The 19,244-nt window shown below is 37.2% G+C and overlaps 1 protein-coding gene across 3 annotated transcripts in view; it reads right to left on the bottom strand.

The window, feature by feature from the left end:
* LOC129775968 (active breakpoint cluster region-related protein) overlaps positions 1–19,244 on the bottom strand; it is a 151,049-nt gene that overhangs the window by 127,368 nt on the left and 4,437 nt on the right. For all 3 annotated transcript variants that reach the window (XM_055781733.1, XM_055781314.1, XM_055781402.1), the window contains exon 2: positions 14,101–15,396. In XM_055781733.1, coding sequence (XP_055637708.1) covers positions 14,101–14,427 — 327 coding nt within the window. In that variant the 5' untranslated portion in view covers positions 14,428–15,396. The remainder of the gene's footprint in view (positions 1–14,100; positions 15,397–19,244) is intronic.

Below are 19,244 nucleotides of genomic sequence, written 5' to 3'. Positions count from 1 at the left end.
ATCTTCAAACAAACATCTTCAAGTTATAAGCATTCGAAATACGGGTAAGGTTAGCACACAAATCGGCAGAACAAATGTATGGGAAAAAAGGAAGTTCTTCCAGTTTTCACGAATTTAAACCGTTTAGAGATTAGCGAATTGTAATGTATAGCATATCAAACAAATCTTAGAGAATTTCCGATTCGATTGGTATGCAAATCATGAGAATTCGTTCACAGTGAAAATAGTTATTAACGTTAACTTTATTTCATAAAAACGTGACCTGTTTTCTGATTTGGCACCCTTCCTGAAAGATGTAGTGCTACGTCAAAAAGTTGGACGCAACGCAACGAGATGGCTTTCGATGGAGGTTAACTGCGAAATCTTGAGCGATTTGAAGAGCTTAAAGTATTTTTTCGTTCCAAGATATGTATGACCATAATCAATTTGCCAATCGTATATTGACTCATTTAAACGATCCTATGACTAAACCGATTATAATGTTCCTAAGCTTTGTTCTACCGCTCATCAATAATGTCAATCATTCCTCTCAATCAGAAAGTTCTCATTTTTGGCGAACTTTATAATGAGAGAAGACTGTTATTATTGATCATGTTGGGTAACTTATGCTTGGAGAGCTACGTGCAACGATTCGTTGATGCTGACATTGATGTGAAAGATGTTGAAGACTTTCTAAAGAAGCCTGAGAATGTTTGCGTTGGTATCGATGCAGAAGAAGATGAAAAAGGATTGGATGCAGCTAGGAAGTTGATCTTTAAATTAATTTGTCGTGACTTCTAGACTGAACTAGTGAAATATAGTTGCAGCCTTGATAAACCCTCAAAATTTCGTCAAGCTACCAAACCTTAATGATTTGATGCTACAATTTCCTCAATTCGTTGAAACAGGTAATAGAAAAGGCTTGGGTTAAGAATTTAGGCTATTCAAGTCGAATATAAATAATAATTCCATGAGGCAAAAATTGAGTGACTCGGATATAACTTGGTCCCAACTGTTGGATATCCAAAGGCGTGATGGGTAATTTTTGTATCCATTGCTAAGGTCGTTTGTAAGTGATTTATGCCTTACAAATAAATGAACTGAAAAAAGACATTTGATGACATTCATCAGCAAGTGTTGAGCGAATATTTTTGCTTTACAGTGCCAACAAAACAAAGTTCGGAAATCGGCCGTTCACACAATTATGGACTTTATTTTGAGAGCGAGGAACCATTTATTGGCTCAAGGAGGAGCGTCAAAAATGAAGTTGAAGGAAAATTTGAAGGCAAAGTACAACAAAACCATGTAAAAACATCGTACAATTTATAGGCGAAAAACTTTCCTATGATTTATTTTGTTGTATTGACACGTATAAATAATAAAAAAAAGTTCAAAGTGGAAAAAACTCTTTATTTTCATTTTTTTCCTCTAACTTTCCAATACAGATTTTTAAGCTAAAAATACAGATGTACAGATTTAAATGTGGCAACCCTGATGGCGCGTCTTGAAACAAAAATATAATCTACTGTTATTCAGTTTCCAAATCATACGAAAAATCCATGATTCGTCAACCGTGACAATCTTAGGCGGCTCGCACACCGCAGCAATAAGCAACTAGCAAACTGCAGTACACAATATGCAACAGGAAACATATTTTGTTGTTCTTCGCATACCAGAGCAATAAAAACCCCTGACATTATGCAAACAATCGCCTTAATGTACGAAACTTGTCAAAATATGAGCGATAAGTTGCTATTCAACCGACACGCCGTGTTGCTAGCGACATGTGTTGCTCTGTAAAGGCGACAGCGATATCGTATTGCGTCGGTGTGCGAGATCAATTATTCTCGTACTTTTCTGGATTTGTTTGCACAAATCGATACGAGAATCATTTTTGAGACTTTGTCAAAATTATGTAGGATCCAACTAGAACGAATCCTTTTCAAGGCCTGATCGTCATGGGCATAGTTCATAGAACTTATGTGTCTAAGGCTACCTCAGTGAAGTGGCGTGACGATTCGTACCCGATAAACCAAATTAATGGGTCATCCTCCGCACGGTCTTGGTATTTAAAAACAAATGACATCTTGACAAAAAAAACATATTAAACAGATAAAGATTATAAGGGACACGACTGCACCGTTGACGAAGGACTACGAAATTATTTTATTCGATTAGCTTAGTGATACGATTCTACTCTAGTATACATCGTGATGTTAGTATCACCTCTTTATTCTTGCTCCCCACTCTCGGCGAGAACAATATACAAGCTGGCCATATGTCGAAATTTATGTCTTCATTGCCAATGCTCGTACCGCATAGAGAGAACATCACGAACGTTCTTCTTGTTTGCCAGCATTACCATAAAATAAGAATCTAGAGATTTTGCTCAAATATTTACCGTTTTCCTAAAAAATTTATACTCCTATTTTTATATATTTTTTTTTATTTCACCAGGACCCATTCAGAACTACGGTATATAATAATAGACTTTTCCTAAAATAATATTAACTCAATGACTATGTTTAGGCGAAATGTTTTAATGTTTTTTTTTAGATTTTTGAGGTGTCGAGATCCGAGAGACCCTAGCTTTTTATATAATTTCCAGAAAGCTGAGACTTTTTTACATAAAATATTTGAATCTCAGGAACACTTTTTTCGTTTTTGATTTGATTTTGAAAAATACACTCGTTCTTAAAAACTTGAAAACCCCCAGACCAATTTTCGATTTTTCTACATAAGATGAAAGTTATTTGAATGAATTATCTAGGAAAAATTGTAAACTGCTTTACAAATGTTTACTTTTAGAAGAAAATTTTGAAAAAAATACATTTATGATTTTTGAGGTTTCGAACATTCTTAAACATTTCGCTCGAATATATCATTTAGCGGTTATTTTTTAGTTTCAAATATTTTATGTAAAAATGTTTCAGCGTTCTAAAAATGATATCACGAAAAACTGGAGGTATTTTTTTAGTTAAGCCTTTTTCATGGAATTGCTGTTGTATTATAGACGATTCAAACTATAAAGCTTCTCGCATCTAGCCTCGATAAACAGTAATTAAAAATCAATCAATTAGCGGTGGTCTTTTCCACAGCTACACTACGGGGACAGGCGATTGTATATTTGCTCCACAACAACCATTATCCCACATTGCTAAATAACAAAACACAACACTATGGAACGCATAAAAAAATTATTACATTAAATGATCCTGGAAATAACAGAAAATGTGCTACTCTCCCATACTGGTACAGCATTTGTATAATTTATATGCTACAACAATATAAGAGCAATATGAGCGAGCGAAACAAGAGACACATTACAAATAAGCACGCATCAAAGCTTTTCGCATAATTTGCCACATACATGGCCTAGACCGGAAAAGATAAAGATTCACGTTTATGCTCTCCTTTTTACTCTTAGAAAACGGTTTCCAACTTCTTTTCATAATGATGTGTAACATTATAACGCATTTTTGCAACAGCACCAGTGGCTATGTGGATAGCGTGGTCGTGTAAAACAGCCTTGCTTTCCTGCCGGCCTTGGTTCGATCCCCGTTGACATCGTTTGGGTTTTTTTTGGTTGAAAAAAAATACATTTATTTGTTCATTTCATACACGAAAAAGCATTTTTTTTTGCTGAAGATGAAAAGTTTTCTGCCAACTCTAGTTTGGGTGTATAAGTTGTAAGCGGGTGGAGTTTGAATTGCAATATTCCCTCTCTTCACAGTCTCCTTAGAGCAGTGGTTTTCAACCTATTTTGCCTTTTTCTGAAAGAGAGAGAGAGAGAAAGAGATAAAGAGAGAAAGAGAGAAAGAGAGAGAAAGAGAGAGAGAGAGAGAAAGAGAGAAAGAGAGAGAGAGAGAAAGAGAGAGAGAGAGAAAGAGAGAGAGAGAGAGAGAGAGAGAGAAAGAGAGAAAGAGAAAGAGAGAGAGAGAAAAAAAAGAGAGAGAGAGAAAGAGAGAGAGAGAGAGAAAAAGAGAGAGAGAGAAAAAAAGAGAGAGAGAGAAAGAGGAAGAGAGAGAAAACGAGAAAGAGAGAGAGAAAGAGAAAGAGAGAAAACGAAAAAGAGAGAGAAAAAGAGAGAGAAAATGAGAAAGAGAGATAAAGGGAGTAGAAAGAGAGAGGAAGAGAGAAACAAAAACAGTGATATAGACATGAAAAACATTTGCAACTTGTTCGTTTCTAACCTTAAAATAGGCTAATTCTCAAATTCTCAAGACCGAGAATTTGGGAAAAAAACGATCTTGCTCTCGTCGCCACCATCTTGTTGCCAGCTTGATGGTTGCCGAATCGTTATTGTGTCGTCAGGTAGGATTCGCCACGGTGGTTGATTTTGTTGTCGATGTTAGATGAACATCGAGCAATCCGCACAAGTGTATGCGAAATCATATTCTCTACCTCACCTACAAGTACAGATTGCTTGTATTTCAGTGAGGGTGCCTGATTTTACAGTTATATTTTATAGTCCACCTGATTTTATTGTCTGTGTTATGGAAACGTCTTGGGACTTTTGACGTAGGACTTTTAATTTCTGTTACCGAATATTTTTATTGAAGAGTTTCCCTTTTAAATTTCTATAATGTCTATTCAAATTTGCAATAATTTCTGAATCCCACGTTAACATTCTACGGTCGTATCCTGGATATCAACATACTATTTTTTCTCATCTAATATGATCATCTATCACCTCTTGGAATCAGCTCCCCTATAACCTGTATATGTTATATTTCTAAAAAGAAGCCCTAATCGCTCGTCAACGAAATGTTTGGGAATATGAAGTTTTTCCGGAATATGTAGTCCGGCTTCTCAAGTTGCTTATGCAAAGCTGTCGGGTGTTGAAATATGTAATAAATTAAGAAATATGTAATAAACCAGAGTTCGTTCCATTATATGATAATCGCAGAGAAACTAGAGGTGACTTTTTTTGCCGGTTGCCGGTTGCCGGTAAACTAAAAGTGTTCAGTTAACCCGAGCTGAAGCTAAAATTTAATGTAAAAGATTTATAATGTTCTGCAACAGTGTCCATCAATGAAACCAACCAATATACCCTAATTCGCTAATATTTAGATTGGGACAAAAACCACAAGTGGCTGCTGCTGTTCCTCCCACCAACCATCCCGAATGTATGGAATATAAACAAATCGTACAAAAACAGAGTGTTGGTTCCCAACATCTCGCGCATCGCTCCGAAAAGCCGCAAACACAACGGAACTCTTTATTTTTCATTCTGTAAACAAACACAGTTTACCGAATTTAAAGCTCTCCGCCAGAACGCTCGCGAAAGGGTACGGAAAATCGTCGCCATTGTGGTTTGTTTGTTTGTTTGATTTCGGTATTGCTTTGGCTTCTTCTTGCCGCGCTTGTACAAGTTCAACCAAGCTGCTCTCTGCTGGCTGGCATTTTCACGTCCCGAGCCCCGACCGGTTTTGGGAGTCTAGCCACATGCAGTTATTGTTACTTCACACTTCACTCCAGAAGACACAGAAGTGAACCGAAGAGAGGAAAAAAAAGATTATGGAAAACATGGATATTATTCCGACAAAAAAGCGCAACCGACAGAGTTTATGGTGTGTTTAGGCAGTTGTTCAAGCTGCACATTGACTGGCTGGCTGATGTCGACTTTTTTTCTCTGTTCAGTGCATGAGAGGTTGTGAAACAACTTTCTATAATGCGAACTAAACCCAACTGTGGCTCCAGTAGAGACGACCGTGGGCAGTTTGGCGTTGTTTTTGTGTTTCGGGAAGCAAACGGGGATTGAGTAATTGCAGTGTGCCATTGCGCGCGTAATGTCACAAACGACGGTCGTAGGCGGTCTTCCCTGGGTTGGCGAAAGAAATCGATACGGCTCAACGCTAGAATCAAACGGACAAACGTGACCACAGAGAATCTCTTTTTTGCTGGTGCGTCATTTCACACAGCTTGGGATTGCTGTTATCTACACCGTCCAACGATAAGTCGTTCGAAAGAAAGCAATCCACTCGAGCTAATCCCAGGGATTAGTCAATTACCAAGCTCAAGGTCTCGTGTGTCCTCACAACAGAATGAAGCTGTCGAGTGTCCAATGGACTCCCCTAACCTACGTTGTCCTATTTTTAATTTGCGCCTTCTTATCAACACACAGGCCCACAGGGGTCACACGATTTATTTTTATCTCCCTCGGGATCTGTAACCCCAAAGAATTACAGCAGCAGCAGCAGCAATCGATAGGCGCAAAAATATTATCAGAAGAGAAATACTGCAGGGCCGGCCGACTACCTTGCCTGGATGACCTTCTTTTCCCTTTCTCGTGCGAATACAAAGCATAAGCCGTCCAGCGGCGAAGGATTCTGTTTCCATACACAGACACACCTGACGACACACGGGAAAGCGACAACGGCAATAACAAAAAAAAGAAGTCAAACGGATCAACGTCTATCGGTATGTTATGGTTTTATATGGCTTCCTTTATATAGCACTTTTGGCCAATAATGGTCGGCCGGATTCTCAGCTGGCACCTTTGTTTTCGAACTGTTCTGGGTGGCTGCCGACACGGGTGGAAAGGTGCGGACAGCAGAAACTGAGATGGGCACCGATGAATCCCTTCGCGTGTGTATGCGGTGTTTATTAGGACTTCCTTCTTGGGGAGAATACCCTACCACCAGGAGAAAAAATAAAAGGTAAAACAAATGGGGTGAAATTATTGAATCGTGTTCCTTCGTACGACCATAAAATGGTTCATGGTTCACGCGAACAAGCGTAGAAGCAACAAGTAATATTTTTATGATATGGAAAAAGGGATCTGTAGAGTTTGATTTGCCTGTCTTCGTTGCCTATTGACTATGGGATTATAGAAATAGCCACTGAAGATAATATCAGGATACTGAACTTTAGTTTGACCATGGGTAGATTGTACACTTCGTATTTGCGCTCCGTGATAGACCTGAATCAGTGAAATTGCACAAAGAACACACCGAATGCTAGTTTCGGTGATTTCAACTTAAAATAATCAAAAGTCTACCGTCTTCCTAGTTATGCGTCGTGCCCGAATCACGAGAACACGTTACTTGCTATGTGTTGGGCATACGACCGTGACCGGCAAGTGACCGTAGATATCAATGTTACGACGCTCTTCCGTCCAACGAAGTCAAGGTAGCTATAAAACCTCGAATACATCGAAGTTTTCGTCGATAGTTTTTAGTGCGATTTCAATTTTAAACCCAGAATATAATGGGTAGGTATGAAAGATGACGAAATAGTAACGGATATTGTTCCGAGTTTTTGTTTTTATCGTAAAACTATAAAAGTGATGACATTTTATCTGTTTCATTTATTTATTTATTGTAATTTTTTTTTCTATTAGTTCGAATTAAAGAGAAACTTTGTTTTAAAGTTATAAGTGTTTAAGTTTTGCACAACAAGTCCAATTTTTACTGCGTTGAAAATGTCGAGTTTCGTTGCAAATAAGCACCATCTGCGGAAATTTTAGATTTTCTGTGTCCATTTAAATAAGCGCTTCGAATGATTGTGGAAGTTTTTGATGACTGCACCATCGGATAGATTTCGTAGAGAATGATTTGGACGATTCAAAAGTAACGATTTCAGTGTTAAAGACGAAAAGCGTCTGGATCATTCGAAAAAGTTTGAAAACGAAGAAGTAGACACAATACTCGATGAAGATTCGTGTCAAACGCAAACAGAGCTTGCAGAATCATTGCGAACAACTCAACAAGCTATTTCCAAACAACTCAAAGCCGCAGGATACATAAAAAAACAAGGACATCATGTCCCATACGAGTTGAAAGCGAGAGGTGTCGAAGGGCGATTCTGCTTGTCCGAAATGTTGCTTGAGCGGCACAAAAAGAAGCCTTTTTTCGTTGAATCGTTACCGGGGACGGAAAATGTATTTACTACAACAATCCGAAACGCTAAAGATCGTATGTAAAGTTCGGTTATCGAAGATTGGCTGAATTCATTCTTAGCATCAAAACATAATCGCTTCTTATGCGACGGAGTTCATAAATGCCCAGAATGACGTGTAATACAATAGTAAAACATTGGGCATCAGATTTTTTTTTCAAAACCTCGATTTTCGATGATCTTTTGTTTTTCAAAAAACTGAAGTTTTAGCATCCGCGACACTAATAAATGAAATTCGAATGAGCTAATATTTTGCGTAGGGTATATTATCGTGCAAATCAACATTTTTCAGCAAGTTCCGAATGAAAAATCGAGATAGTCCCGAAGTCCCAAGTCCCAAGTGTCGATTTTTGACACAAAAAAAAATTCGAGATGACACAAGATCTCGACGTTCCTTGCTATTTCAAGACATTTGGCATCAAAAAAAAAATTGAAAACCCTTATTTTCTTTGCTTCCCCCTTGGATGATTTTTCGATTTTCAAAATACTCACACTTTCACCGCTTTGCGCCACTCTCCCTTAAATCCGATTGAGCTGATATTTTGCATGGGGTAACTTTTTGAAATTTTAGGGTCGATTTTTTCCCATACATTCATTGACACCCTAATCCACCCACATACACTCATCGTAACAAATCCTGAAAGGCATCTTCTTTTGTATGTAGAATTACCCAGTAAAAAATAATCAGCGTGTACTTAATCATGTTTACGACGTGAATCGAGTCAGGAATTTTCAATGCGATTTTGATTGAATCAATCATTTCACAAAAAACAGATACAATTGAAGGTGAATATATAGCAAAAAAAAATTTTGTTCCTACCTTTCAATGAATAACATACACTGCGTTTCATAGCTGAAAAACCACACAATTTTTCTGATTTTCCAGAGATATGTAAGAAGTCGGTTGAATTGAAGTATATAGTGTAGAATACCATAACTATCTTCATTTGAAAGACTGGCCATTTGAACTTTATTGTTGTGTTCAGGCGCGAAATATTCAAAAAACTAAAATGATACTGTTTCATAACTATAGAACCAGATGGAAAACTCTCACTTCTTTACAAAATTGACGTCAATTTTACATGAATTACAATAAGCTTTTAATTCGTAGGTCATCTTCAGTTCTCAATCAGTTTCAATAACCCATTCGGATTGGTTTTGACCAAGCTGGGTCATATTGTAGCGTGTATCTCGTTGTGCGCTGACGATACCGCTCGCTTAAGCTCTTTCAATCACTCATACTGCATGAAAGCTGCATCTACTATTCGTACGATCACTCCTCATAAGTTCTTGAAAGGGTTTTGATTTGGTAAACAAGCTGATCAGTCCAAAATATGAAGCCCCTATTCATTAAACCATGCCATGACCTTCCGGATATTATGGTTTGATGCCAAATTACCCAATTATCACTATTTCAGGAGAACTATCTGATAATACGAAATTCAACTAGCATAGAATTTATTCATACTGGAAGGACTTACGGAACATGTCAGGTCATTTTTCAACTCGTTTCATTGCAGGCGGCAGTTTGATTGTTTGAGGAAAATATTTTCAAAAAGGCCTGGTTCAGAAAGCAGCTCGTCAATGCGAATGAACAGTCAGAAGTGCAACGAAATACTTCAGAATCATTTACTTCTGTTTTTGCATCAAAAACACCCTGATAATTAGGTAATTTGGCATCAACTCATAACACCCGGAAGGTCATGGCATGATTACGGAATGGTCAGTTTCGCGCCTGAACATAACAATAAAGTTCAAGTGGCCAGTCGTATAAATGAAGATCGTTATTGTATTCTACAGTTTATACTTCAATTCAACCGACTTCTTACATATCTCTGGAAACTCAGAAAAATGAAGTGGTTCTATAGTTATGAAACGCAGTGTATAATAAAGAAGTAATTAATAATTTTATTTTGTTCACTCGGATATAATTTGAATATGGAGCTATTCCACGCCAATATGGTATTAAAAACTTTTATATCTCAAAACATACATGCGGCATTCGGTTATATTTCAGGAATTCTGTTAGGTTATGTCTTTTTCATGCATGCAACGTGATCTGGAGCATTCCTTTCCGAGCATTCAGTGCAAATATATATAGGGAATTCGAATTCAAAAAGTTTTTTTATTCACTTAGTTTCAACCTAGTTTCGCACTAGGTTCAACCCCAAAAGCTGTAGGGTTCGCACGCGGGTTCACCAATACAACTATACTGAACTGTCATGTTCCGAGCATTGTAAAGCACTTAACTTCTTAAAAACCCGTCGACCAACCGGCCGTCGTTCTAGAAAAATGCGCTTGTGCGTTAAAGGTTAATACAGTAACAGTAACATAAAAATGGAATGTGCATGCGATTTTACATGAAAAACTATACATAACGTTTTATCCTAGGGATATCAATAATTCAATACAATCAAAATCATGTTCGTGAGTATTAATATTTCAACGTAAAGATGAAATTGAATTAGCTAGTCAAAATCGTGATTTTTGAAGATTTTGATTGGATTCTCTCCCGGAATTGTTGATATCGATTTTGCAGCGAATTAAGAAAGATAGAAGCTGAGTATCAGAGAACAAATTGAGCTGTGAAAGATCTTTAATTTGGTTGATAGAAATAATCAAGTTTATTATAAATATTTGAGATAAACTTAATAATAACATCTTATAAACCACTATCTTTTATGTTTTCACTGCCAAAATGTTATTGAAATCCACTAATTTAGATGTTTCATAACTATATCCTGTATTAAATTATCATATCTTTCAAATGGAGGCAACAGAATCGTCCTACGTCCTACGTTTGGCGTCGTGCACAAATTACGTAACGCTAAAAATGCGATTTTTGGACCCAATCCCCCCCTGTGTAACAGAAAGTAACTCAAGAAAAACGCCCCTCCCCCTTATGTTACGTAACGCTAATCTTTACACAAAGTCAAAGTCGTTCGTTAGACATAAAAAAAATTGATATCTGCCCAGGTCGGAATCAAATATTTTTACGGAAGTTCCTTATATGCAAGAAGTAACATCGGAAGAATTTTAAACAAACGTAGACGGAAAATTAATGCTGACCACTGTATAAAATTGCTTCAGCAAGACCAAGGTGCCCTGGCATCCTGCGATAACAGACGGAATAAGCTTTCGTTTAGCAGCCATGACAAAATCAAGATCTGTGTTTTTGGTCTAAAAAAAATCTTTTTCTCAATTAGGTTTCAAGTTCAATTTTGAAGCATAATTTTAGTTTTAGTATCATTGATTGGCATAAAAAATATTGATTAGACGATGTTGATGATGGTATCCACGTAATGTCAGGAAACATATACACTGTAGTAAAAATACATTGCTTTTAGGTAATTCATTCAGTTACCATATGGTATGCTTTTTCACATTGAGCAACATTAATACCTTCATTGTAATATTTTTCAGGTACACACAAAAATGTAATGGTAGTAATGAATTAGAAGGTAGCATAATAAGGCTGAACTGATTATTATTATTTAACTGGCATCCCGTCTTATGACAAGGCCTTGTGAACAATATTCCTCCAATTCACTCGGTTGTGGGCTGCCGGTCTCCAATTTCTTGGGCATCGTGTACTCGCCGCCAGATCACGCTCCACCTGGTCTAACCATCTAGCTCACTGTGCTCCTGGTCGTCTTGTACCTACCGGATTTGAGGCAAACACCATCTTCGCAGGGTAGTTGTCCGGCATTCTTGTGACATGCCTTGCCCACCGTATCCGTCCAGCTTTAACCACCTTTTGAATACTGGATTCGCCGAAGAGCTGTACGAGTTCATGGTTCATTCTTCGCCTCCATACTCCGTTCTCCTGCACGCCGCCGAAGATCGTTCTCAGTACCCGTCTTTCGAAAACTCCAAGCACTCACAGGTTTTCCTCGAGAATTATCTACGTTTCATGCCCGTAGAGAACAGCCGGTCTAATAAGCGTCTTGTACAGTGTACACCTTGTACTTAGGCTCAGTCTGTTCGACCGCAATTGCTTGTGAAGCCCATAGTAGGCACGACTTCCGCTTATAATACGCCTCCGAATCTCGCGGCTCATTGTCCACCGTCACCAGTGAGCCAAGGTAGACGAATTCGTCAACAACCTCAACAACAACAACGCTTAACTGACGCGGTAAAACCATAGAAAGGCGATCGAGGAAATGCTTCGCCAAACCCGAGCATCTGTTTCCTTTGGAAGCTCCTAAGTTCCATTCAAAAACTGTCCAATATTTAATCTTTTCTGTGAGATGCAGAAAATATAATAACGTCTTCGTTGAACACAATTGTCTATACTCATTCTTATTTTATTTGCACAAGCGCCAGGCAAATGTTGTTTATCGACGAATCGTTCCAAACTCCATATGTTTCTTCGCTATATCCGCAAAATTGAAAATCACATCTGGGTTAATACACGTTACGTAACGAGTGACGGGATATTTCAAGGGTGATCGTATGAACTTTTTCTTTAACGGTCCGCAGTAGAACTCACGACAGCTGATACGAAATATCAGGACATCTTTATCGGTAATTTTGGCGAAATCTCTTGGTGTTTAAATTGCGGATTTCGTTGTAAACCTAATTTCTACATTTTCAGGTAGCAGTAGAATGGTTTCTGTGAGTTCAAGTTCAACATGTGATTTAAATTTCATTTCCGTCGTTCAGGCTTCTTAATTTTCCATCGAAAAGGAAAAAAAGCCATCAGTGCCACTGTCGATGCACTCAGCAAAAAAAATTCCCGACTTTTTCCCGATGGATTTGGATTCCCGACTTTTTCCCGCATTTTCCACTTTTCCCGAATGGGTGGCCACCCTGTACATGCGTTACGTAATTTGTGCACGAAGCCTTTTTAGACAGATCCAGTTTAATGCAATCAGAGCCCGGAACAATAAAGAAGTTCAATAACTATGTCATTGTTGGAATTTGACCAGTAGAAAGATTTTTTCATCAAATATGATCGTCTATCGCCTCCTGAGAGATTATGGAAAAAGTATTTTTTCCATGGAGAATGATATTTTCTGACTTTATGGAGATGAATAAAAAATTAAACTCTTCTTTAATATTCAAAAAAACTAAAAGTATATGTATGAAAAGCAAATCATTTCTGACAATCTAGCGTTCGCGTCACCTCTTTTCATGTAAACAAACACAAAGTAAAATTCAATCAGTCAACTTCAATCAACTTGTGAATCTGTAATTTCATTTTTCAGTTACGCATCAATTACCGTTTATTCACCATTACCTTAAATATAATGAATTTCATCCGATGTTCAGTTTGCATTGGTTGCTTAACTTTACATAAGTATGAATACATAATGACTTCTTTATACTTCTTTCCAATAAATTTCAGTTTGTATGAAAATCTTGATCTTGTTTTGTCCACGAATCAGTTGAATGTTTTTCAAAACAACACATTGATATATTCGGTGCAAGCAGTTTAGAACAAATGGTAGCGTTTAGTACAACGATGCTAATGACGCAACGCATTGTTGTGGGCGGCTAAATGGAAATACACATGTTTAAACTGAAGTGTCAAAGCACAATTGTCGCGACGCGACGCATAGCGCGGCATTCTGGTCCCACCTTAAGGCTTTTCAACAGTGCATTTAAAATGATAGACCGAAAATCTTCCAAAAACTTCATCAAACACCATATTTTAATCAGACATCTGGATTTTAAGTTACAATTTTTTGATGGAAAGATAAATTATTTTGAATAAGTCCACTTAAAATTAAATTAAAATTAGTGAACGAACGTTACCGGGCAATTGTGGAGGGGATATTCCAGAAGGGTGGTACAGTATCTCGGGACATGTCAGGTTTCAGAAGGAATTGATCAGCATTGTCCAAGAAGTGCACGAAATACTCTTGTTTTGTATTGAGATACATTAAAAGGTCCATATCGATAGTTTTTCATGCTTGTTTTTGGTGTTTTTTTTCACGCAACTGAAATGTAATTCAACAAAATATTAGATATTGACAGCATGAAACCATGAAATGTTCGTGTTTATTGCTAAATTAAACGGGTACTGTGAGATATAAGTTAACATTTTTTCACTCTTGCGAGGGAAGTTTATGAAGAATTAAAATTTATTACAAAGGAATTTGAATAGTTTACTGCAGCGAACATTGCAATGACTACATAAGAGCAAAGAGACCATATATCAATCATAACACCAACTCACTCGAAAGGAGATCTGGGTCCAATTTTGCAACTCACCTCATCTTCATCTCCGTCAACGGCAATCATCTTACTTTTGTCTTCCTCCTTACAGTTGTTCATCAAGTTGGCAGCCGAGGCCGGCGTGTTCGCCTCGAACAGTGCCGATGGATCCCCACCAGCATCCCGGTACTTCTCCACGTCACTCAGCAATCGCTCGAGATACTCCACATAAAGAGTCTCCTGTTCCAGTTCCTTGCTCAGCTCGGCGATCTTCTGCTTGTGTCGGGCCAAGCTTGCCCGAACATCCTGCTCCCAGGCGTCCGACAGCGAGCTCTGGGGAAACCGCTGAACCCACATTCGCTGGAAGTCGCTGAACACACTCATCGTGTTGCCTTCAGTCTTCTGTATGATAGCACACACGCACACGCTCTCTACTATTCACTAAACACAACACTCTGGCCTTTTCCTCAGCACGGGAGGAGTTTTCTTTTCGAATCGCACTCCACTTCCACCGGTTATTAAAGCATATCTTCAGATTGTAAACAAATCCTCGCACACGCGTTCATGTTGGAAGCAAAAACTGCACATTAAACCCAAACGACACGCACGAATACACCGAAAATTTCCTGCGAACTTAAAAACAACACGCAAACACTGGTCACCTCACCGTTGGCTTTCTCGCGCAGCACAATTTCCAGGAAATCCAGAAACGAAACACACCCGGAACCGTTCCTGTGCAGCGTGTTTGGACAGAGCTCGGAAAGAACCGCACTGAATGCAAATTTGCAACAGGATCACACACCTTCACTTTCTCGCTGCTTGTGTCACTCTATCTCGAGGGCACTTCTGTGGAGACAATACTTCCACCAAAATATAGTATCACCCCGCGCGGCCTGCCTGTGAAGCAGCAATATGATTACTAATCAGCTCTCATCGGCTTGTCTCGTCGATTACTTTAGTGCGGGAGAATTAATCACAGCGCTTCACACCCTCTTCCGAAACGACGACGACGACGACTACTGCGTTTGATGATATCATATATATTCAAGAGCACTTCAATTGAGCAACTTTTTTTTTTCTTCTATGCTTCGCTTAGTCGTTTCGTTCCTCCGAGCAAACTGCACACACTACTCTCTAGTCGTCAGTCTCATTTCATGTTTTCTCTGGCCGTGTGCGCCCCAACATCACCCCGCCCCCGCGTAATGCTACTGCTGCTGCTTCGAGTCTTCCTATGCAACTATGCGACAACGATGCCGCTGCTGCTACTTGAAAGCATTCTAGCGAGAAAAGAGCACTATACTAGTAGATTCCTGTGCCAACCACTCCTCAGTTGTTATGTGTTTTCTTCGTTTGCTGTAAATAAAAGAAACCAGAAGGAATAGAACATATCACTTAGAGAAATCTATGCTGAACGCGTGTGTTGTACACTCGTCTCTCGCCCGAGCTTTTCGAGCGCTTCTCCTTTCCGGAGGCCAATTTGCCAGACATACGGAATCGATTTTCCGTCCTCGTCTTCCGTAACGTAAGCGACGCTGCGCTGCACCAGCAAACCAGCGGCGGCCACTACACACACCCGCCGCGACGTGTTGTGCATATTTTGCCACGGCGTGACCCGAGTAAAAAAAAGACTATGCGGTGGCATATTTTACGAAATATGACTTTTTTGAGAAAGTTTGAGAGTTTTCTCATTGAATCCAAACCCAAATACTGTATAATACTGAAAATACTGTTGAATGTGTTATTTTTTCAAATATATAAAAAAGAGAATGACAAAAAACAATTTTCCTAAAAATTTAAATTAAAAAATGTCAATAAAAGATTGAGTTCAATCAATGTATTCACGAAAATAAAAATTCAATAAATTGAACACTCATTACAAAAGTCATGATCAAATATTAACAAGTTATAGTTTCAATACAAAAACTAGAAAATGAAAAACTATGAATTCAAAATGGTATGGAGGCGGATGAACATTTAAATTTGATGTCTCTTAAGTAAAAAAACAAAATTTTAAATTGCAAATAATATAATTCAAGCAATATTACATTGTAAACTTGAAAAAACACGATAAATTTAACAATTTGATAAATAAAATTGTGAATTTTATTTAAAAAAGAAAAAAAAATTGAAAATTAAAAAATCAAAATTTATAACAAGAGAGTTGAATATAAAGCTCAAATGGAGCATTGAAAATTCTTTAACCTTAAAAATAAAAAAGGCAAAAATCAAAAACAATTGAAAATTGGAAAAAAATAAATACGAAAAATTTGAAATTCTAAAATCGGAAAATCAAAATTTGACACCGCTAACAGTTCAACAGCATACGCGTAATCAATCTGCCACTCATACATAGAGGCTATACCAAAATGTAAGTGCTTACAAGATGACGAAACTAATGCAATTGAGCAACATAATATAAAATAGAATAATGATAGTAATAACAACACACTGAAGTAATAAAAAAAACTAAATTAAAAACAAATTAAAAATTACAAAATAGAAAAATAAAAAGGAATTAAAGATTTTAAATTAAAACAAAATGCATAGAGACGAATAAACTTACATGTTTGAAGATCAAAAACGATAAACTAAAAAAAATTGAAAATTTAATGAGTGTAAAATTAGAAATCTGAAAAAAATTACTATTCGAAGCAGAATAAAAGAAAAATTAGAAAAAAAAATAATATTTTAAGGAAAATTAGAAACCCAGAAAATAGAAAATTGGAAAATAGGAAACTTGAAAAATAGGGAAAATTCTAAACTGTGAGAATTAAAAATAAAATGAAATGAAAATTATAAGGATGGTAAATTGGAAAATGCAATCGAAAATTTGAAAAAAAAAATTGAAAAAATTAAACAATTGGAATTGCAAAAAAAAATGGAACATTCAAAATTTGTAAAAGCGGAAATATTAAAATTTTTAAAAATATATACCAAAAAAAATGGAAAAATTCCAGAATTATTTTATCAAATTTATAAATAAAAGAAATTGAATATTCATAAAATTCAAATTCAAATATACTAGAAATTAAGAATTGAAATCATAGAATCCAAATTTGAAAATTTAAAAAATGAGAAATCGGAAATTCTGTGCGGGAAAAATAGGAAATGAAATGAAAAAATTAAAACACGAGAAAAATCAAATCAAAAATCTCCAAATTTAAATAAATTAGAAATTTTTATTTTTGCTAAATTGCTAAAAATGGACAATTCAAAACAACCACTGTTCTTTAGATGCGCTACTTTTTCGTTTCAATCTTGCCGACAGCAATCTCTGCGATTGATTACCACGACACCGAACACGTTGTTTGGTCATGCGAGGTGTATGTTGTTGCCAGATCGAATTTAGAAAACCCCCTTCGGGCCAGAGGAAGGCAGCCCAATGTGCCGGTGAGAGATGTGTTGGCTCGGCTAGACCTTGATTACATGTCCCAAATATATGTTTCCCTAAAAATCATCAAACTTCGTGTGTGATTGTCCTTATATCCTCATATATTCCTTTTCTTTTTTTTCTCTTTTGTATAGAGCAATACCACGCCAAACCAGCCACTGATCCAACCCTCCGATTTTTTTAAACTTTGTGCACTAGATTCTTTTCAACGCGACTTTTTTTCGTGATTTTCTTGAAATTACAGGATTTTTTTTACGCTATTCTCTCGAGATTACGTGATTTTCTTTACGCGCTTTATCGCTGGGAAGAGAAAGAAAAGAAAAGGAATCCATCGAGTGCATGTACGAGTGTGGTCTTTTTTTACGCGATTCTTTCGAAATTACTCGATTTTTTTACGTGATTTGCTCGAAATTACGCGATATTTTTTGGCGCACGCATCAATCGCATAAAAAAAGAATTCAGTGTACTAAATAAAATTGCAATTTTTATTATCATATGATATAAATTACTACTGATTTTTTGAAAGGGCGAATTCCATAATTTCTTTAGAAAATGGTAACTAAAAATCCAGATGTCTGATTAAAATATGATGTTTGACGAAGTTGTTGGAAAATTGATGAACTATTTAGGAAAAAAAAACATTTTGAAAACACTGTTAAAAAATCTTACTCAGAAAATTTATTTAAAACTAGCTGACCCGGCAAACTTCGTCCCGCCCAAATTTTGTTTTTTGTTATCAATACCTCCAAAAATTCATGTTTTCTTACTAAGCGCAAGTTCATGAGCCAAATCGCAGAACTGTTCCTGAACTGAACCTTTTACTAAAAAAATCCTAGTACTTCTACCAAAACCCATCATTATAATATCAGATTATTTTCAGACACAATTCTCGTACAATATTTTTCAACCACTTGCAAATAGCATGTTTCTTCGTTACATGGAATGAATGTTTGATACAGAGAATATGATAGAATAAAGACATACCCCTCTACTCTTCACCCCTTAGAGAGAGGGGGGAGTGTCTATCCACCATAGAAACGTTTCGTGCCCCCTAAAATCCTCCCCTCCACTAAGAGAGGTAAGAGGAGTATCTATCCACCAAAGAATCATTTATTGCACCCTAAAACCTCCAAATGCCAAATGTGGTTTCAATTGCTTGATTAATGGCACTCTACCCCCCTCTCTAAGGGGGGTATGGCAACCCCCTAATAGAGGGGGGAGGTGTACCTAACCACCATATAATCATTTATTGCACCCTAAAACCTCCAGATGCCTAATTTGGTTGCATTTGCTAAATTAATTCTCGAGTAACGTAGAAATTTGTGTTTCATTTGTATGGCATGAGTCTGTTTGTGCACCTTAGGCCAGAAGGGAATCCATCAGGAGGAGAGTGATGCCACAAACGGTTTCCCGGGAAGATCTCGAAGCAGCCGCTACACACACACACACACATACACGCGCGGAATTCTTTCCGTTTGGATGCCATTCAGCATCGAGAAAGATCCGGAAAATAATCTGCCAGTTCCTCTGGGAATTTAAAAATACATTCATGTGAAAGAGTTTATTTGAATGTTTTCTATCCATGTAACACTGTGACCAAATATTTTTCAATCAAGTGCTATTAACAGATGGTTATCGAGTTAGCATTAACCACTGGTGGGCTTCCAGTATCGAGGAAAATGTGGAAATATCTAATCGTTACTGAAAATAATCTGCCAGTTCCTCTGGGAATTTAAAATTACATTCATGTGAAAAAGTTTATTTTAATGTTTTCTATCCATGTAACACTGTGACCAAATACATTTGGTTT

Source organism: Toxorhynchites rutilus, chromosome 1 (genome assembly GCF_029784135.1).
Source record: "Toxorhynchites rutilus septentrionalis strain SRP chromosome 1, ASM2978413v1, whole genome shotgun sequence".
Lineage (NCBI taxonomy): Eukaryota > Metazoa > Arthropoda > Insecta > Diptera > Culicidae > Toxorhynchites > Toxorhynchites rutilus.
Note: the sequence above shows the minus strand (reverse complement) of the source record. Positions and strands in the feature narration are given on the sequence as shown.